This window comes from Aotus nancymaae, unplaced genomic scaffold, assembly GCF_030222135.1.
Source record: "Aotus nancymaae isolate 86718 unplaced genomic scaffold, 86718_ANA_hifiasm-v0.15.2.pri h1tg000010l, whole genome shotgun sequence".
NCBI classification, from domain to species: Eukaryota; Metazoa; Chordata; class Mammalia; order Primates; family Aotidae; genus Aotus; species Aotus nancymaae.
Window position 1 is genome coordinate 38165433 of NW_026988421.1, and position 22405 is coordinate 38187837.

The 22405-nt window shown below is 42.2% G+C and overlaps 2 protein-coding genes across 2 annotated transcripts in view; one reads left to right on the top strand and one right to left on the bottom strand.

Moving 5' to 3' along the window:
* Positions 1-7294, bottom strand: part of MARCHF5 (membrane associated ring-CH-type finger 5) — a 63007-nt gene extending 55713 nt beyond the window's left edge. Inside the window, exon 1 of the mRNA XM_012454778.2 lies at positions 7127-7294. Within this exon, the coding sequence (XP_012310201.1) occupies positions 7127-7161 (35 nt within the window). The 5' untranslated portion in view covers positions 7162-7294. The remainder of the gene's footprint in view (positions 1-7126) is intronic.
* A 368-nt stretch (positions 7295-7662) lies between these two features.
* Positions 7663-22405, top strand: part of CPEB3 (cytoplasmic polyadenylation element binding protein 3) — a 239308-nt gene continuing 224565 nt past the window's right edge. The window contains exon 1 of the mRNA XM_012454773.2: positions 7663-7730. The gene's annotated coding sequence lies outside the window, so the exon portion shown is untranslated. The remainder of the gene's footprint in view (positions 7731-22405) is intronic.

A 22405-nucleotide genomic window follows, 5' to 3' on the forward strand; every position in this document is an offset into this window, starting at 1 on the left:
ATACATAAAAATTGAAGGAAGAAAAAGGTAATGTGATACTTAAGGATAAAAAGTCCTCAAGAAAATGTCATTGTATTTACTAATTAAGAGAATATTGGCAATGTTTAGTATGCCTTTTTTTTGTTTGTTTTTAAGACAGAGTCTCGCTCTGTTGCTCTGGCTGCAGTGCAGTGGCACAATCTCAGCTCACTGCAACCTTTGCCTCCCAGGTTCAAGCGATTCTTTTGCCTCAGCCTCCCGAGTAGTTGAGATTACAGGTGCACGCCACTATGCCCTACTAATTTTTGTAAAGATGGAGTTTCACCATGTTGGCAGGCTGATCTTGAATTCCTGACCTCAGGTGATTGGTGTACCTTGGCCTTCCAAAGTGCTGGGATTACAGATTTGAGCCACTGCACACAGCCCTTCAGTATACTTTCAGTAGAGCTAATGGCAAGAAAGGGGAATTAAAGTAAAATTATAAGGAGAAATAATAAAGAGAAAATAAGAACCTAAATGTCATAAACGAGACTGGATTAAAAAAGAAAAAAGGCTCACACTTGTAATCCCAGCACTTTGGGAGGCTGAGCGAGGCAGGCGGGTCAAAGGTCAGGAGTTCGACACCAGTCTGGTCAACATAATAAAACCCCGTCTCTACTAAAAATACAAAAATTAGCTGGGTGTGGTGGCACGTGCCTGTAGTCCCAGCTACTTGGGAGGCTAAGGTGGGAGAACTGCTTGAACCCGGGAGGTGGAGAGGTTGCCATGAGCCAAGACCACGCCACTGCACTCCAGCCTTGGTGACAGAGTGAGACGCTGTCTCAAAAAAAAAAAAGAAAAGAAAAAGAAAAGAAGTTGAAGGCTGGGTGTGGTGACACACACCTGTAGTTCTAGCACCTTGGGAGGCCAGGGCGAGAAGATCGCTTGAGCCCAGGAATTTGAGACCAGCCTGGGCAACATGGTTGCCACAAAAAGTACAAAAATATCAGTCAGTGTGGTGGTGCACACCAGTAGTCCCAGCTACTGTGGAAGCTGAAGTGGGAGGATCACTTGAGCCTGGGAGGTCAAGGCTGTAGTGAGCCATGATTGTGCTACTCCACTCCTGACACCTTGATCATGTTGGGGTCACCACCTGAGATCACTGATCACAAACTGCAGAGGTCTGTCCTGCAGACCCTGACTCAACACCAGATGAATAAAATACACTCACACACACCAGAATACAGTGAATCTGAGTGGGCTAGGGATGGCTGTCAGCTGCTTTTAGAGGGTGATTGCAGCTAACTGACCACCACTTGCTGCTGCTCCTCCTCACATTTATTCAGATAGATTTAATAACAGAGGTTCTAAGTCAACATACTCGTGGATAATTAACTTGGTTAAAACAGTGGTTTTAAGATGATAAAAGGTCTTGGTTCTGGAGCTCAGAGTAAACACCATTAACCGGTAACTCCCCTTCAACCTCCCCGAGAGGACCATCCAGCACAAGTTTACTTGAGTAAACAGAGTAGAGACAAAGGGATGTGGGGTAAACAGACTTAACTGGGGAAGCTTTATTATCCTAATCTTACCCTATGACTTAAAGTTCTAAGGTAAAGAACTGGCTGCCTTCAGCCTGTTCCATTAAAATCTTTCGGCCTTCCAAAAGGTTTGAAACTATAATCTTGTAACTTTCCCCAGTATTTCCCTAATATTTTGCCAGCCACCCCAAGTGAATCCCAACACACTCTAGCCTAAGCAATGGAGTAAGACCCTGTATCAAAAAAATAAAAGTGGTCTATCAATATACTTTTATATATAAAGGCATTTAACCAAGAAGGATGAAAGAATACAAACCCATTTTATGATAATGGAGTGGGGATGAGAAGATATACCATTGGGGACAGTGGTCAAAGGAGATTTTCATTTTATCTGTAATGTTTCCATTTTTTACACATATAGCTGGAAGCAAATATAACTAATTGATGATGGTTTTTAATTCTGGACATTGGTTTATAATTGTCAAAATGGTGATGTGATTGAGGTCAACTGACAAAGAGAATGTGAAATTGTTTACACAGCATGCTCCTATCAGAATATACCTTCTGTGGTTTCCAAAGGGGTATACATCTGTGGATAACACTCTCACAGAGGCAGAATTCTAATTCACTTTACCATTGCAGGAGGGGGTTAGAGGAATAGACCATTCTCTCTGCTCTTTCTCCCATCTGACCATTCTGGGGACATTCTGGCTACATTCCTTGCCCATTCACTAGATGCAAGTAAGTAATGCAAAACCAGAAGCATTTCTCAGTAAGTCCAGGCTTCAAATCAGAGGTCCATTCCTGCAGTCTGTTATATTCTTTGAACTGTTTTCTGAAAATTCAATCTTAACTTTGAGAAGTTTTAGAGAAAAATAAGAAAGGTGGTGGTGAAAGAGAAAGTGATACATAACTTCTTACTAAAGAACTGAAGCAATGAAAGTTAGAAGACCTAACTAAGGTTAGGCTTATGAGTGGTTATAATTTCAGGGAAATGGTATTTGTGATGCTGAAACATTCATGACACTAGAAAAATCACCCCCCCTTTCCAGCATTCTTGTTTACCCACAATAATTTAAAAGATTCAAGACCGGCGTGGTGACTCACATCTGTAATCCCAGCACTTTGGAAGGCCGAGGCAGGCAGATCATCTGAGGTTGGGAGTTCCAGCCTGACCAACATGGAGAAACCTGTCTTTACTAAAAATACAAAAAGTTGGTCTACGGCCAAAGGTTAAAAAAAAAAAAAAAAAAAAAAAAGGTCTACGGCCAAAGAAAAAAAAAATACAAAAAGTTAGCCGGGTGTGGTGGCACATGCCTGTAATCCCAGCTACTCGGGAGGCTGAGGCAGGAGAATGGCTTGAACCCAGGATGCAGAGGTTGCAGTGAGCCGAGATCAAGCCACTACACTCAAGCCTGGGCAACAAGTGCAAAACTGTTTCAAAAAAAAAAAAAAAAAGTTCAAATAGTAAATTTATATAAAACACTTAAACAGTTTATAAAAACAAAAGGCAATCAAAAGTATATCCATATATATACTTTCCACCTACAAATACTACAGTAATTAAATTTATCAATATAAATAATAGCTTAAGTGAGTTATTTGCAAAAGACAAGGGAATTCAACTTCAGCTATTAGGAAATTGCCACTAGTTGGCCAAGTTCAGTGGCTCATGCCTTTAATCCAGGTACTTTGGGAGGCCGAGGTTGGTGGACTGCTTGAGGCAAGGAGTTCGACACTAGCCTGGCCAACATGGTGAAACTCTGTCTCTAAAATTAGCCATGTGCGGTGGTGTACGCCTATAGTCCCAGCTACTCAGGAGACTGAGGGAGAAGAATTGCTTGAACCTGGGAGGCACAGGTTGCAGTGAGCCAAGAGATTGTACCACTGCATTCCAGCCTAGGTGACAGGGTGAGACTTCGTCTCAAAAAAAAAAAAACTTGCCACTAGTTTAAAAATCCTGAAAGATTAAGTGGTATAAATTGAATATACCATTCATGTTACCATCGAAAGAGTCCTTGACAGTTTAGGCAACACAAACACCACTGGAATTAAAGCTCCATAAGGGCTTTTTTTAAATGTTCAATTCACCACTATATACCAAGGGCCTAGAATGGTACTGGGCATATGTAGACACTCAGTATTTGTTAAATAAATTCAATAAATATAAATGTTTAATAATTGATTCATTGTAAAATAACACCTTTTTTTTTTAAAGACAGGGTCTTGCTCTGTTACCTGGGCTAGAGTACCCAGCAGTGCAAACATGGCTCACTGCAGCCACGACCCCCAAGGAATCTTTCCACCTCAGCTTCCTATTTGGGACCACAGGCATGTGACACCATACCTGGCCTAATTTTTAAATTTTCTGTAGAGACTGAGTCTCGCCATGTTGCCCAGGCTGGTCTCCAACTCCTGGACTCAAGCAATCCTCTCATCTCAGTCTCCCAAAGTGCTGGGATTACAGGCGTAAGCCACTGTGCCTGGCCTAAATAAAATACATAACCTAACCTAAAAGGAACAGAACAATATGTTACACATATTTCCTTAGTCTTTACAAAGATAAAACCTGCATTAAATAAATACACACATGAACAATTATCTGAGCTAAATTCTGTTCCTCAAAGATTGGCACCAAAAACCAGGTTAGGGAGAAGCCAAATTCATGAAAAGATTTCTGGGTCCTAATAGGCTGACAAATCTTAGTCTCTTGGGCCTGTCGATACTCCTTCAAGTGAACCATGTTGAGTATCTTTGTGTTCAACTTGCAGTAGGGCCAGCCCAGATGAAGCAAATTGTAAACATAAAGTAGATGGGGGAAAAATGGCCAAACTGGTTTACGTTAGTCTTAAGTGCCTTCTATTGGGCTAACACAGAGTGTTTTGTTGTTTTATAGAGATTAAGTTTTCATTTACTGTAACCCTGTGAAGTAGGATATTCCCATTTTATAAATGATGACATACATAGTGTCAGAATGTAAGTTCAAAGTCACATAGCTAGTAAGTGGCAGAATTCAAATTTCATGCTTTCTTCTATCTCTGAAGCCCAAGCTTTACTCACTATACCCTACTATCTTTTACCATGAAAGATATCACTGCCTTAGGACTTAGGGCAGTCATTTTCAGCCATATCTGAAACATTTAAAAAGCTTTATAGATGTCCAGGATCTACCCTACAGAAATTTTTGATCTTATTAGTCTTAGACAGGATCCAGCATCCATGCATATTTTGAAATGCTCCCCAGGTAATTCTAACATGGAAGTAGGCTACCAACTACTAATCCAGACAATAAAGGTCTTTGACAGTCATGTTAAAAATCTACCTTAAGGTATGTCAAAAAGAGAACAAAGATGAGAGTAAGCCAGTGTCATAGTCACCTGCTTCAGTAAATGGCAGCCAAAACCTTCACATTTCTGTTGAGAAGTTTTAAATGCCTCACTAGTATTTTTTTTTTTTTTTGAGACGTAGTTTCACTTTGTCGTCCAGGCTAGAGTGCAGTGGCGCGATCTTGGCTCACTGCAACCTCCGTCTCTCAGGTTCAAGCAATTCTCATGCCTCAGCTTCCCAAGAGTTGGAACTACAAGCACGCGCCACTATGCCTGACTAATTTTTGTATTTTTTTAGTAGTGACAGGGTTTCACCATGTAGGCTAGGCTGATCTCGAATTCCTGACCTCAAGTGATCTGCCTCGGCCTCCCAAAGTGCTGGGGTTACAGGGGTGAGCCACCGTGCCAGACCTCACTCTTTGGCTTCTTACTTTTAGGGAAATCTCCAAAGAGCATATGAAAAGCTAGGTTAGCTGTTGGACATAAGAGCATTTCTAGGCCAGGCGCGGTGGCTCACGCCTGACATCCCAGCACTTTCTGAGGCTGAGGCAGGGGGATCACTTGAGCCCAGGAGTTTGAGACCAGCATGGGCAGCATGGCAAAACTCCGGCTTTATAAAAATACAAAAAATTAGCTGGGCGTGGTGGCATGTGCTTGTAGTCCCTGGCTACTAGAGAGGCTGAGGTGGGAGGATCACCTGAGCCCAGGAGCCGGGGGCTGCAATAAGCTGAGACCACGCCACTGCCACTGTATTCCAGCCTGGGTTACAGAGACCCTGTCTCAAAAAAAGAAAAAAAGTCACTATGTAAAAATGAAAGCAAGAGGTCCTCAGAGGAAAAAAATAATTACAAAATACCCTGCATCAGAACAGGGTCTCAACAGTTTAGAATTGGCAGTGGCAGGTGGTCTCCTCTACGAATAATTTAATTTGCCACAATTTGCCAATTTACAATGAAAGGAATACCTGGTAAATTATCAGACCCCTAGACAACTGGGGAAACTGACAAATAAGTTTGTGCATTAGTTCACAACAAATACTTAATTACCTACTGAGTACCAGGCTCTATTCTGGGATTTGAGATAAACAATAAGTTTCTGCCTTGCAAGAGCTTGTAAACCACACACATATATAATGGCAGAATGTTGACCTGAAACAAGGACTGGATGAATCACCAGTTATCCCAACTGAAAAAAATCAGTGACATAATTTCTATCAATTGAGACGGCTCAAAATTCTAAGCTCCAAAAAAACGTCTGTCACCCTGGAAGGATATGTACATTTGGGTCATTTGTGTTCTGAGTGTGGCAGAACCAAACAGCATTTAATTAGATATAAACTCAATTAAGGGAGGCCCTTCATTTAACACCTTATAGTTGGAATTTTACTTAGTACAAAGAGTTGGTACCACCTGCTGAAATGGGTGGCAAGTGATGCCTATTGAGAGTTGTAAGCAACCACAAACATCATGAATTAGCTTGCACAACTTGCTATGCCAGGAAGTAAGACTTGGCTGGGGGAAATGTGGATCTAGAGTCTCCAAAAACTCAGGGTAGAACCCACGGACTAGAATTTCATCAGCAGAGGGCGGTGCAGCTGACTTCACAAAGAGTATCATCGACCGGGGCCCCCCAACAATGGGCAACTGACTCCGGTACTAGCTGAAATGTCTTCAATGAACTCAACGATCGTCAAGTACGCTAAGTGTTCAGCGTTGGACTCATTTGGCAGTTTTCCATAACCTCTACTCTGGACTGACCGTTAAAGCTCCCTTGCGGATACTCTGACCTTACAGTTCGGAGGTGGGGACGGGATGAGGGGGTGCGGGGACAGGGAAAGGGGGGAGAATGAAATCAGCCAATCAGACTTTCTAAAAGAATGCTTATCGTTGGTTCTTAGAGACTTACAATTATAAGAGGGTCATTCCCCTGAAAGATAATTCGGTTCTTCTTGCCACTGACATCGCTGACAAACACTTTACAAGTTGTGAGGGGGAGGGGAAGAGGGTAAGAAAAAGAAACTAATCTTGTGGGTTAACGTAAGTCCCTCTCACATCAAAACGGGGTTCCAAAGAAACCAGACGCCACTCCTTGGCCAAGTTTCACCCAAATTCTACGACCCAGGCCGCTCGCTCTGTCCGCCCCCAAGTCTAGACTGAAAACTTTCTGCGCCTTTCACAGCCCCCTGGCCGTGGAACCCCTCTCGGCACGCCGGGCTCTGCTCACCAAGAGCCTTGAGAGCGGGCGCGGGCAGTGCGAGAGCGAGGGTCCGCGGCTCCCCGTCCCCCACACAGCGGCCCGTACCTGTCCAGCATCTGCTGTAGGGCTTGATCCGGCATCTTCCGCGGAGCCGGCGCACTCGACCCTCCCCAGTAGACCTGCTCAGGGCCAGGCCCAGGGACAATAGCACTGAGAGGCGGTAGAGTAGGCCTCAGTCCCGCGGCAGTCGCGAACCCGCCACCCAGCTTCCCGGGGCAGCTCGGCTAGCCAGGCGACGGCTGTGCGGAGGCTGCGGGCGTTCGGGGTAGGCGGCAGAGAGCAAGGAGGAGGAGCCTGAGGCGGGGAGGCGGCGATCGCGGCCCGGGTTCCTGCCCGTCGGCCCGAGGTTCCGGTCCATGGACCGCGGGCGCCAGGCTGCTGCCGGCGGAGGAGCTACCTTTGTGAGGTAAGAGTCTCCGCCTCCGTGCGCGCCGGGGTCACGACGTAGGGCGGCCCAGAGCAGCCTGGGAGATGTAGTCCTCGGACCGTCCCCGCTAGAGGCTGCACAGCCCGCGCGGACCAACGCCTCCGCGCCCGCCGCCGTTTGGCCGGCGCCCTCCCGTTTCCTTCCTCCTGGGGGAGAAAATGTCCTTCGGGCGGCTTTCCAGGAAGCAGCAGGATGCGCCGCTCCACTGTCAGTAGCAACAAGGTCAGCCTTCCCTGCCTGTTTCTTTTCGCCTCCGCTCTTGCCCTCAGGTGGGACCGAGCCAGGTGAGGGGAGGGGGCTGAAGGGCCATTTCTCATCAGGGTCCTCAGCCCCGGCCGTGGCGTCGGGGCGGGCAGTGGCGGAGGTGGTGGTGGTAGAAACTCCTTTCGAAGCCCCCGGCGCTGGCGCCAGCCTCTCCTGCGGCAGAGCCCATTTTGGAGGAATTACACCACCCCCTCAAGGGGTCGGCTGCTTGGGTGCGTGAGGTTTTTCTTGAGGGGGCGGGCAAGTCGGGACTGCCTGGACCAGACGGCTTCCACCCGAGTCTCTCACTGTGTGTTTGGGGCTGGGGAGTGGGGGAAGAAAAGATGATTCTCTCCCTCGCCAGAAACCTTCTCAAATGAGCCTGGGCTTTCAAGGGCTCGCCGACAGTCTCCAAATGGAACACGTTGGTGAATAAACGGCTCTTGCTTACTCAGCTGTGGGTTGTCAGGGATGTTTGTTTCTCTCTCTGCTGCTGGTCACTGTTAACCGTTTCTGGTCGCGTTGACACCTTCAAGCAGGTGGATTGGGAGTGGCAGGGTGGGGGAAATCAAATCAGTCACTCGTAGGGTCAGCTTCTGACGTTCGAGGGATAGCTTTGGCGGGAGGAAAGAGCTGTTGACTCAAACGAATGCGTTTTTTGGACGACCTGTGGCGTTTTCTCTAGGGCTATGATTGGTAGGACGTCTGGTAGTTTTCCCTTGATTATGTCTAATTTCTGCTGCAAGATGTTTGATTTTTTTAAAAAATGAAAATGTGTCTTTAAAGTCTTTTTTAAATGTAGAATTTTACAATCAACTTTTCATTATCTGTTCAAAATTTGCAAAATATATTTGAACTAGAGTGTTCATTACTGGGAAAAAACAACCACCCCCCAAAAATGTGACCAGAAGTTTATTTGGCCTACAATTTTTGAAAAATGCTTTTGAGAAACAGCACCCCACTCAACACACACAAACACTCCTCCTAGGGAAAGAAAATGAGTAATCAGGGTATCTAAAAATCAGGGTGTCTAAATATATATATAGTTTTGTAGAGACGCGGTTTCGCCATGTTGCCCAGGCTGGTCTTGAACTCCTGGGCTCAAGCGAACCGCCCACATTGGTCTCCCAAAGTGTTGGGAGTACAGGCGTGAGTCACCGCACATGGTTGATGTGTAATATTTTGTTAATTTAGTTTGAGAGATGGCTCTGTCGCCCAGGCTGGAGTGCAGTGGCTCGATCATGGCTCACTACAATCTTCACCTTCCGGGTTCAAAGGATCGTCCTGCTTCAGCTTCCCAAGTAGCTGGGACTACAGGTGTGTGCACCACGCCCAGCTAATTTTTGTATTTTTTAGTAGAGACGGGGTTTTACTATATGTTGGCCAGGCTGGTCTAGAACTCCTGACTTCAGATGATCAGCCCATCTCGGCCTCCCAAAGTGCTGGGATTATAGGCTTGAGCCACCGCGCCCGGCCTATTTTATTTTTTTGAGACAGAGTCTCCCTTTGTTTTCCAGGCTGGAGTGCAGTGGCATGATTTCGGCACACTGCAATCTCTGCCTTCTGGGTTGAAGCTATTCTCGTGCCTCAGCCTCCCAAGTAGCTAGGATTACAGGCTCGCACCACCATGCCCGGCTAACTTTTGTATTTTTCCTAGAGACAGGGTTTCACCATGTTGACCAGGCTGATCTTGAACTTCTGATCTCAGGTGATCCGGCTGCCTTGGCCTCCCAAAGGGCTAGGATCATAGATGTGAGCCACTGCGCCCAGCCCAGTGTCTTAACATTTTAAATTATTATTTTTTGCTCCTGGTGTTATATCAGTCTAACCTTATCATGTACTTATATCTTAAGCAATTGTCAGCCATAGGAGTTGGATATATACTTCCTGCTTAAAAACAGAATTTTATCCCAGCATATGGATGAAGTAGATTAGTACAGACTCCAAGATTCTAAGATCTTATCCAATGTTAGAATTTCTATTTCAACTGAAATTGGAAAATATGATACCTTTTGTTGATAGCAAAGACATATGCACATGGACCTTATTATACCAACAAATGGATTTTATGTTTGCATTTTTATGAAAAAGCCTCCTGGCTGTGTCAAAAACCCTCTGAAGTACAAAAAAATCCTGTTACTCATCTAAAGGGTGATTAGCACATGACCCAGTAATTCCACTTCGAGGTATTTTCAAGAGAAATGAAAACATATGTCTACACAAAATCTTGTTTGTGAATGTTTATGCAGCATTATTCTTTTTTTTTTTTTTTTTTGAGACAGGGTCTTATTTTGTCATCCAGGCTGGAGTGCAGTGGCGCCAGCTCACTGCATCCTTAACCTCAGGGGTTCAAGCCATCCCCCTACCTCAGCACCCCCAAAGTAGCTAGGTCTACAGGGGCGCACCACCATGCCTGGGTTTAAAAAAATTTTTTTTGTAGAGTTGGCATTTTGCCATGTTGCCCAGGTTGGTCTTGAACTCGTGAGCACAAGACATCCTCCCACCTAAGCCTCCCAAAGTGCTAGGATTATAAGCTTGAGCCATGGTACCCAGCCTACAGCATTTTTCTTGATAGCCAAAAAGTGGAAACCCAAATATCCACCAACTGATAAGTGGATAAACCACGTGTGGTATATCATACAATAGAATATTATTAGGGGAAAGGAATAAAGTTATGATATATGCTATAACATGAAAGAACCTTGAAAACACTATGCCAAGTGAGAGGAGCCAGTCACAAAGACCACATACTGTATGATTCTATGTGCATAAAATGTCAAGAATAGGCACATCCATAGAGACAAAAAGTATATTAGTGAATGCATAGGGCTGAAGGGGTTGGGGAGAAATGGGGAGTGACTACTACTGAGTATGAGTTTCCTTATTGCGGGGATGAAAATGTTCTAGAATTAGATAGTGGTTTGGTTATACAATTTTGTTAATTATATCACAAATAAGATACAATTAGATTACGATAATAGTGGCAAAACTCTGTAAATATACTCAAAAAACCAATTATACACTTAAAATGGATGAATTTTAATGTTGCGTAAATTACATCTCAGTAAAGCTTTTAAAAGAGCAATTATCGGCGGGGCACAGTGGCTCACGCCTGTAATCCCAGCACTTTGGGAGGCCAAGGTGGGTGTATCATGAGGTCAGGAGTTCAAGACTCAGCTTGACCAAGATGGTGAAACACTGTCTCTACAAAAAATACAGAAATTAGCCGGGTGTGGTGGTAGACGCCTGTAATTCCAGCTACTTGGGAGACTGAGGCAGAGAATTGCTTGAACCTGGGAGGCAGAGGTTGCAGTGAGTCAAGATCAAGTCGATATACTCCAGCCTGGGCGACAGAGCAAGACTCTGTCACAAAAAAAAAAAAAAAAAAAAGAAAAAAAAAAAGCAATTAGCTTTGTATAAAATATTCATGAGGATATCTAAAAAGAAACAGATAACTGATAATTCTTTATTATCAAACTTGTTTTTTATTAGTATCAGCAAAAATAGTGATTGATAAAACTGAGGAAATAAATTCTAACATTTGAAATGGGTGACACATATAGTCTGAATTTCGATATTGTTTGTCAACTTTGTTTTTTTGTGGCTCTTATATTTTCTAATAAGACTCAGAATAATTGGAATTATAACATATTCTCTGATTTTGAAGGAAAAAAGTCTTAATTATTTAGAGATTAGTCTGACCAAAACCACATTGAAATGCACTCCTGCATTTATATATGGTTAAAAGTGTATAAAAGTTTATAATAGTGGTGCATACCTATAATCCCAGCTGATACTCAGGAGGCTGAGTCAGGAGAATTGCTTGAACCTGACTCAGAATTGCAGTGAACTGAGATTGTGCCACTGCACTCCAGCCTGGCGACAGAAAGAGACTCTGTCTCAAAAAAAAAAAAAAAGTCTATGATAAATGATATTCAGCCAAGAGAGTAACTAAACAGCATGACTACAGCCAAAAACATTTCTTTTCCTCAGAGATATATTTTGAAATAGAAATTAACCTACTGAAAATATTTAAAGATTCCTAAAGTAACTAGGACAAATGTACAGTTCTAAAGAGTTATGGAATATTTTAATAATTCTATAATGGATTTAGAGGTACCTGAGTATGAACTTCTCTAAATATGTCAAAAAATTTAGAATAATATATCACTCTAATGTTCTTCCATCACACTTGTTTTGAACTGTCTACCAAAAAGGGTCCTGGAGTATTCCCTAGAGAAATGGTATAATATTTTTAGGACCCTCTAAGGAGAACTGTCAATTGCCAAATTTGGTGATAAACTGCAGGCTGAGCCCTCATTCCAAGCTACAAAAAGTTTTTTTTTTCATTAATTCCTTCAGCAGGTGTTTCCAGAAAATATATGCGTAGGTACGCTAGTAGCAAATTAAACTATACCTACCTTTTTTTTTTTTTTTTTTTTTTAAGATAGAGTCTTGCTCTGCTTGCTGCCCAGGCTGGAGTGCAGTGGTACCATCTCAGCTCACTGACTGCAACCTCCGACTCCCAGGTTCAAGTGATTGTCATGCCTCAGTCACCAGAGTAGGTGGGATCACAGGCATGTACCACCATGCCTGGCTAATTTTTGTATTTTTAATAGTGATGAGGTTTCTCCATGTTGGCCAGGCTGGTCTCGAACTCCTGGCCTCAAGTGATCTGTCTGCCTTGGCCTCTCAAAGTACTGGGATTATAGGCATGAGATACTATATCTGCCCTATAGCTGACCTATAGCTACCTTTCAGAGACATACACTCTATATACCTAAAAATGTTTGTATTTAGAAAAATAAAAGCAAATAAAATGGTATAATAATGAAATATTATATAATGATGACATGGCATGATAGCATTTGAGGAAGTGTCAAATAAATGGCATAGAAGTATACAGTGATGTAGAAGTTCCACAGGAAATTGTTGTGGACTGGTGTGTTAAAGAGAGCTTTGTAAAACCGATCTAGGCTTTACTTTGTAGCAAGAGGAGTAATTATGTAGGTGAAAGAGGTAGAGAAGAATCTTGGATATGGGTAAGGATGAAAGGATGTAAAGAAAGAAGTTATTCTTTATAACTTGAACTATAGATCTCTAGTATGTAAATGGAAAATATGAAGGGCTGGTGCTATGGTTTGAATATGTCCCTCAGTGTTCATGTGTTAGAAACTTAAATTCTAAGGCGGGGTGCAGTGGCTCATGCCTGTAATTCCAGCACTTTGGGAGGCCGAGGCGGACGGATCACTTGAGATCAGGAGTTCAAGACCAGCCTGGCCAATATGGTGAAACCCCATCTCTACTAAAAATACAAAAATTAGCCGGGCATGGTGGTGTGTGTGCCTGTAATCCCAGCTACTCTGGAGGCTGAGGCAGGAGAATTGCTTGAATCCAGGAGGTAGAGGTTGCAGTGAGCTGAGATCATGCCACTACACTCCAGCCTAGGCAACCGAGTGAGACTCTGTCTCAAAAAAAAAAAAAAAAGAGAGAGAGAGAGAAAGAAACTTAAACTCTAATGCAGCAGTCTTGAGAGGTGGAATATTTAAGAGGTGATGAGGTCATGAGGACTCTGCCCTCATGAATGGATTAATATAGTTATCAAGGGAGTGAGTTCATTATCTTGAGAGTGAGTTTGTTATAAAAGTGAGTTCGGTCTTCTCTTGGTCTCTGTCTCTCACTTTGACCATGTGATTCCTTCTGCTGTATTACGGTGTGGCAGGAAGGCTCTCACTGGTTTTGGCCCCTTGGTCTTGGACTTCCCAGCCTCCAGAACTGTGAACCAAGTAAATTCCTTTTCTTTATAAATTACCTATTCTCAGGTGTTCTGTTATAGCAGCATAAAATGGACCAAGACAACTGGATAAATAGGGAGAATAGTTTAAAAACCTTGCAGAATTAATTCATTTAACAAATATTGAATGTTTGTGACAGGCACTAAGCTAGGCATTGAAGATACAATGATGAGCAAAAACAGGCAGTCTTTACCTTTTTTGTGGGGTTTATAGTTTATCATGGGAAGGATTATCACATAAATAAATTTATCAAATTGCAAATGTGGTACATAGTATTATCAGAGATTATAACTAGGATTTGGCTTAGACCAGGAGGTCATGGAAAGTTTCTCTGAGGAAGTGTGTTATACCGAGGCCTGAAGAAGAACAGGCATTAACTAGATAAAGGGAAGAGGGAAGAACATTCCAGGGCAAAGAACAGCGTGTGCAAATACTTTGTGAAGGAAATTATGAATAGAAGAAACTGAAACAAAAAGAAGATCTTGGGGCAAGAAAAAACCAAAAATATCAGTAAGTGACAGACTATGAAGCAAAGAGCTTTGTAGGCCAGTTTAGGGAATTTTGCCGTATTCTAGGAGAGGAGGAAGCTGCTTGTGGGGAGGGTTTAGGCATAAGAAATAAACCGCATTCTGGGCTGAGCACAGTGACTCATGCCTGTAATCCCAGCACTTTGGGAGGCTGATGTGGGTGGATCATCCTAGGTCAGGAGTTCAAGACCAGCATGATCAACATGGTGAAACCCCATCTCTTCTAAAAATAGAAAAAAAAAATAGCTGGGTGTGGTGGCACATGCCTGTAATCCCAGCTACTTGGGAGGTTGAGGCAGGAGAATTGCTTGAACCCGGGAGGCAGAGGTGCAGTGAGCCGAGATTGTGCCACTGCACTCCAGCGTGGACGACAGAGTGAGAACCTGTCTCAAAAAAAGAAAGAAAGAAAGAAAGAAAGAAAGAAAGAAATAGACCCCATTCTGTAGGAATTGGAAAGTTAACTTGTAGTGGTTCCTGAACCTGCTATAGGTCAGATTAACTGCCCTGGAAATTTTAATCTGTGTCTTGCAGTGGTGCCTAATTGGCTGTCTTTTTAACAAGTTCTCTAAATGATTATTAATGTTAGAGAATCTCTGCAAAGATAACATAGATTTGAGTCTTACCATTGATAGTCAGAAGCTTGGCAATTTGGGCAGGTTACAGAATGTCTTTTAGTCATATTCCTCATCTCTGGGGTGGTGGCGGTAGGGGCAGGGAGAGAATTAAAGAACCTACCTGTTTGAATTCCTGGGAGGAACACATGAGAAAATTCCTTTAAATTCTTCAGTACAAGGCCAGACATGTGGTTAAGAGCTCTTAATAATTATTACTGAAAGTTCTTCAGTAAAAATGAGGGTGATTTAGGGATTTTTTTTTTTTTTTTTTTTTTTGAGACAGAGTTTTGCTCTTGTTGCCCAGGCTGGAGTGCAATGGTGTGATCTTGGCTCACTGCAAACTCCGCCTCCCAGGTTCAAGCGATTCTCCTGCCTCAGCCTCCCAAGTAGTTGGGATTACAGGCATGCGCCACCATGCCAAGCTAATTTTTTGTATTTTTGGTAGAGACAGGGTTTCTCCATGTTGGTCAGGCTGGTCTCAAACTCCCGACATCAGGTGATCTGCCCACCTTGGCCTCCCAAAGTGCGGGATTACAGATGTGAGCCACCGTGCCCAGCTGGTTTAGGGGATTTTTTTTTGAGACTGCATCTCACTCTGTAGCCCACACTGGAGTGCAGTGGTGCAATCACGGCTGCGGCCTTGTCCACTGGCTCAGGTGATCCTCCCACTTCAGGCTCCTGAGTAGCTAGGACTACAGGCACATGCCACCATGCCCAGATAATTTTGTGTATTTTTTGTAGAGACAGGGTTTCGCCATGTTGCCCAAACTGATCTTGAATTCCTCAGCTGAAGTGATCCACCTGCCTTGGCCTCCGAAAGTGCTAGGATTACAGGCATGAACCACTGTGCCTGGCTGATTTAGGAAATTAATCTTGAAGTGGTATGTATGATGGGTTAGAAACAGAAATAAGTTAGGCCTCAGCTAGGTCTCAGTAACTTGACCGTGGTCTATAAGCATTTTCAGAAATTTGCTTTAACATGGCTATTAGTTTTTGACAATCCTTAGATAGGTTAAGTAGTTGAAGTATATAATATCCCTGTTACTCTCTAAGGGACGTTAGGAGGAGGCTTCAGTCCCCAGAATATGTTTTACTGGTTTAACATCTACAGGATTACTTTGAATTGACTTTGTTTTCTTCATTCTAGACAGAGGCTTCACTTGCTACTTACAGAGGACTGTCTAAAACCTGTCTTCATTTGCTACCCAGAGAATAGAATCTTATCTGCATATATTCACTGTAATGGGGTAGATATTTACAAAAGATAATTTCACAAATCATCGTCATCTACCAATTTTGCTTTCTCCTCACAAATATGATAGAAGAGCCATTAATTTTCATTATCCTTGCTTAAATTCCTTTCTCTGGCTTTATGTATCCTTCAGCTATGCAGTGGTCATGAGTAGAGGAACTTTCTGTAGCTTGTTCCTGGAGTATCAATTTTATAAGAAAATGTATATATAAAGAATTATTTTCCTTTTTAAACAAACATGGATTTCATAGAGCAGCAGTTCTCAAGGTATGGCCTTGCAGACCCCAGGGTTCTCTGAGACCCTTTCCATGGAACATGTGAAGTCAAGACTATTTCATAATAGTAGTAAAACATTATTTGCATTTTTCACGGTATTAGCATTTACACTGATGGGACCAGCAACAGTAGATAAAACTCTGCACCTTAGCACCATTCAAGGCATTGGCACTAAATGTTACTAATGATCATAAAGTTTTCATTACCATGTGCATGCAAAATCAAAACAAAACAAAAAACTAGTTTCATTTAATGTCCATGATTAAACAGTAGAAGGTACTCATTAATCTTGACTTTTAGATACACATATTTTTAATAATCTGTATGATAAAATGGGACATATGCATACTTCTGTATCCAAAGTATGATAGTAGGTACAGTTAAGATGCAAACTGAACTGGTTGCTTTTTTTGTGGCACATATTTTTACCTGAAAGAGAGATTGACAATCAAAATTTAAAATATTTGTGCTACGAAGGATACCATATCAGTGAAATAACAACCCACAGAATGGGAGAAAATTTTTAGAAATCCTGTATCTGAAAAGAGACTTATATTTAGAATTTATAAAAATTTATTACAGCTCAACGATTTTAAAAATGCTAGCGTGGTGGCTTACGCATCACTTTGGGAGGCAAGATGGGAGAATCACTTGAGGCAAGGAGTTCAAAACCAGCCTGGGCAACATAGAGAGACCCTGTCTCTACCAAACACCCTGCCCAAAAACCAAAACAGCAACAAAAAAAAAAACCAAAATAAAAACAGACAAAGAGGCCAGGTATGGTAATTCATGCCTGTAATCCTAGCACTTTGGGAGGCCCAGATGGATGGATCACAAGATCAGGAGTTTGAGACCAGCCTGGCCAATATGAAACCTCGTCTCTACTAAAAATAGAAAAATTAGCCAGGCGTGGTGGCGTGCACCGGTAGTCCCAGCTACTCAGGAGACTGAGACAGGAGAATTGCTGGAACCTCGGATGCAGAGGTTGCAGTGAGCCTAGATCGAACCACTGCACTCCAGCCTGGGCAACAGAGCGAGACTCCATCTCAAAAAAAAAAAAAGAAAAAATGGACAAAGAACCTAAAAAGACATTTCTTCCTCAAGAAATTCTTTGAAAAAAAAAAAAATGTATTTTTGGGTCCTTTGTCTGTTTTTAAATTGGGGAAAAAGAAATTAGAAAAGACATTCCTCCCAAGATAAACAAATAGTAAGCACATGAAAAGATGCTCACTATTGCCGGTGTGATGGCTCACGCCTGTAATCCCAACACTTTAGGAAGCTGAGGCGGGTGGATCACCTGAGGTCAGGAGTTCAAGACCAGACTGACCAACATGGTGAAATGCCATATCTACTAATAATATAAAAATTAGCCAGATGTGGCAGCACACACCTGTAATCCCAACTACTTAGGAGGCTGAGGCAGGAGAATTGCTTGAACCCAGGAGGCAGAGGTTGCAGTGAGCCGAGATCGCACCACTGCACTCCAACCTGGGCAGCAAGAACGAAACTCCATCTCCAAAAAAAAAAAAAAAAGATCAAATGCTCACCATCATTTGTCTGTATATACATAGATCAGGGATATATATATATATATATATATATATATATATATATATGTATGTATGTATTTTTTTTTTTGGCGATCTTAGCTAACTGAAACCATTGCCTCCTCAGCCTCCCAAGTGGCTGGGACTACAGGCATGTACCACAATACCTGGCTATTTTATACGTTTTTTGTAGAGACAGGGGTTTGCTACATTACCCAGACTGGTCTTGAACTCCTGGGCTCAAGTGTTCTACCTACCTCAGCCTCCCAAGGTATATATATGAGTATGAGTCACTATGCCTGGTCACTTATATAAGTCACTATGACTTATAGGTATGAGTCACTATGCCTGGCCAGGGATTTTTAAAGCCTGAAATCCTTGGACCCTTAGGGATCTAGTTTTTTTCTTTCTCTCTCTCTCTCTTTTTTTTTTTCTTTGAGACAGAGTTTCACTTTCGTTGCCCAGGCTGGAGTGCAATGGCACTATCTCGGCTCACCACAACCTCCGCTTCCTGGGTTCAAGCGATTCTTCTGCCTCAGCCTCCCAAGTAGCTGGGATTACAGGCATGCACCATCACGCTTGGCAAATTTTGTATTTTTAGCAGATATGGGGTTTCTCCACGTTGGTCAGGCTGGTCTTGGACTCCCAACCTCAGGTGATCCGCCTGCCTCAGCCTCCCAAACTGCTGGGATTATAGGTGTGAGCTACAGTCTGTCTGTCTGTCTGTCTGTCTGTCTGTCTGTCTGTCTGTCTGTCTCTCTCTCTCTCTCTCTCTCTCTGTCTTTCTCTCTCTCTCTGTCTTTCTTTCTTTTTTTGAGATGGGGTCTCACTCTGTTATCCAGGTTGGAGTGCAGTGGCACAATCTTGGCTCACTGGAGCCTTTGCCTCCAAGGTTCAAGTGATTCTCATGCCTCAGCCTCTCCAGTAAGCTGGGTTTACAGGCATGTGCCACGACGCCTAGCTAATGTTTGTATTTTTAGTAGAGACAGGGTTTCACCATGTTGTCCAGGCTAGTCTTGAACCTCTGGCCTCAAGAGTTACCCTCACCTTGGCCTCCCAAAGTGCTGCGATTAAAGGTGTGAGCCATCGCACCCAGCCCCAGCTAATGTTTTGTATTTTTTTGATAGAGATGGGATTTCGCCATGTGGCCCAGGCTGGTCTTGAATTCCTGGGCTCAAACAATCAAGCGATCCACCCATCCCAGTCTCCCTAGTTTTTATTTTTATTGGTACCTTTGCCTGTTTTTCTGCTCTTTGTTTTTTTTCCCTCCTGGCAATGTTCTTTACCCCAAATTAATTAATAGCTATTGCTCTTAAAACTTAGACTTTAAAAGTTTGCTATTACCCTGAACCTCTGTTTATCTCAAGGCTTTATAGAAATTAGTAGTGCCCCCTGCTCACAATGGCAGATCTGCTGTTGGAAGGAATAAAGATGGCAATGAACCTGAAGTATGAAGTGCTATAGACAGACATACACGGGAGTACAGTGAAAGAAAAATGAAAGTGGATTATCAAAGGGGGAAGATAGAGCTTTAGAAAAACGCAGACTACAGCCATTGTGAGTTAGCCAGAACTCAAACAAATAGGAAGATAATTTACTGAAAAATAAGAAAAATCAAACAACATTTTGGAAATGTGTCAGAAAGAAGTATTAAACATTTTTGGCTCTGAGGCAAAAGACAGGTGTTCACTGATCTGTTATTTCCAATTGCAGCTTGCTTGTAAGAGGAAGAGAAAAAGACCACTCAACTAGGAATAGAAGGGAACTTCCTTAACTTGATAAAGTGCATCTACAAATAAATAAATCATAGTCAACATCATGCCTGATGGTGAAAGACTGCATGCTTTCCCTATATGATCAGGAGCAAGGCAAGAATGTATCCTCTTACAACCTGTATTCAACATTGTACTGGAGGTTCTAGCCAGGTCAGTTAGCCAAGAAAAAGAAATAAAAGGCATCCACATTGGAAAGGAAGTTGTAAAACTATCTCTATTTGTAGATGAAATGATCTTGTGTTTAGAAAATTCCAAGAATCAAAAAATAAAAACACCTGTTAAGACAAATAAATGAGTTCAGGGAAGTTGTAGGATATAAGCTCAATGTGGAAAAATGTACTGTGTTTTGTAAATTAGCAATGAACAATCCAGATATGAAAGTAAAACAATTTGATTTATAAAGGCATCATCATATTAAAAGAATCAGATGTTTAGGAATAAATTTAACAAAAGAAGTGCAAAACATGAAAACTAAAAGACATTGTAAGAAATTAGAAATATAATTAGAATCTCATGTTTATTAGAAGATTTAATGTTTTTAAGATGGCAGTACTCTTCAGACTGATCTATAGATTCAGTGTAATCTCTATCAAAATTCCATCTGACTTCTTTGTAGAAAATGACAATGTAATCCTAAAATTTGTATGGACATCCAGGTGACCGAGAATAGCCAAAATATATATATATTTTTTTTAAAGACAGTCTTGCTCTGTCCCTCAGGCTGGAGTGCAGTGGCACAATCTCAATTCACTATAACCTCCACCTCCCAGGTTCAAGTGATTCTCCTGCCTCAGCCTCCTGAGTAGCTGGAACTACAGGTGCCTGCCACCATGCCTGGCTAATTTTTATATTTTTAGTAGAGGTGGGGTTTCACCATGTTGGCCAGGCTGGTCTCGAACTCCTGACCTCAAATGATCTACCCACCTTGACCTCCCAAAGTGCTGGGATGACAGGCATGAGCCACTGTGCCCAGCCACCGTAAGAATCTTGAAAAAGAAGAACAAAGTTTGAGGACTCACATGTCCTGATTTTTTTTTTTTTTTTATGACGGGGTTTCACCATGTTGGTCAGGCTGGTCTTTAACTCCCGACCTCAGGTGATCCGCCCGCCTTGGCCTCCAAAGTGCTTGGATTACAGGGATGAGCCACCAAGCCTGGCCATGTCCTGATTTTAAAACTTACTACCAAGCTACAATAATCTAGACAGTATGGTGGTGTCAGAAGAACAGACATTTAGTTCAATGGAACAGAATCAAGAGTCTAGAAGTAAGCCCTTTTATAGTCAATAGATTTTTGACAAGGATGCCAAAACAATCTAATGTAGGAAAGAATAATATTTCTAACAAAGCTGGCACAGCTAGATACCTACTTGTAAAGGATTGATGTTGCATCTCGGCTGGGTACAGTGGCTCACTCCTGTAATCCCAGCACTTTGGGAGGCCAAGGCAGGCAGATCACTTGAGGTCAGGAGTCCAAGATCAGCCTGGCCAACATGGTGAAACCCCCGTCTCTTAAAAAAAAAAAAAAAAAAAAAATCAGCACACCTGGAGCATAAATTATAAAAAAAAAAAAAAAAAAAGATGTTGCATCCCTACCTCACATCAGAAACAAAAATTAATTCAAAATGGATGAAAGACCAAAATGTAAGATCTGACATTATATAACTCTTAGACATTAGTCTACATGACCGGGGATTAGACTGTGTTTTCTTTTCTTTGAGACAGAGTTTCAGTCTTGTATCCCAGGCTGGAGTGCAATGGTGTGATCTCAGCCCACTGCAACCTCTGCCACCCGAGCTCAAGCGATTCTCCTGCCTTGGCCTCCCAAGTAACTGGGATTACTGGCATGTACCACCATGCCTGGCTAATTTTGTATTTTTAATAGAGACAGGGTTTTTCCATGTTGGTCAGGATGGTCTCAACCTCCCGACCTCAAATGATCCACCCACCTTGGCCTCCCAAAGTGCTGGGATTACAGGTGTGAGCCACTGCACTGAGCCCAACTGTCTTTTCTTAGATTAATAACAAAAAGCATAAGCAACAAAAGAAAGAACAGATAAATTGGACTTAGAACTTTTTTGTTGGCTGGGCGTGGTGGCTCACGCCTGTAATCCAGGCAGTTTGGAGGCCAAGGCGGGCAGATCACCTGAGGTCAGGAGTTCAAGACCAGCCTGACCAACATGGTAAAACCCTGTCTTTAAAAAAAAAAAGAACTGTTTTATTGGAAAAGATAATGTTAAGAAAGTGAAACGACATCTCACAGATGGGAGCAAATGTTTGGAAATCATATCTGAAAGGGAATATATAAAAAAATCTCTGCAACTCAATAATATAGAGATAATTAAAGGATCTAAATAGGCATTTCTCCAAAGAAGATATATAAATGGCCAATAAGCATGTGAAAAGATGCTCACCATCATTAATCAGAGAAATGCAAATCAAAACCAAAATGAGATACCACTTCACTCTCACTAGGATGAGTAGCCATCATAGGATAACATAATAACAAGAATTGGCAAGAACGTGAAGAAATTAGAACTCTCATGTACTACTGGTGGGAAGGTAAAATGGTGCAGCTGCTTTGGAAAACAGTCTGGTATATTCTCAAAATATTAAACATAGAGTTATTATATCGCCCAACAATTCTATCCCCAGGTATATACCCGAGGTATGAAAACATATGTCTACACATAAACACTTGTACATGAATGTTTTTACTTTTTCTTATTTTACAAGAAAACCAAAGAAGCCATATGAATGTTAATAGCAGCATTATTCATAATAGCCAAAAAGTGGAAACAACCCAAGTGTCCATCAACTGATGAATGGATAAAATGTGGAATGTCTATACAATGGAATATTTGATAATG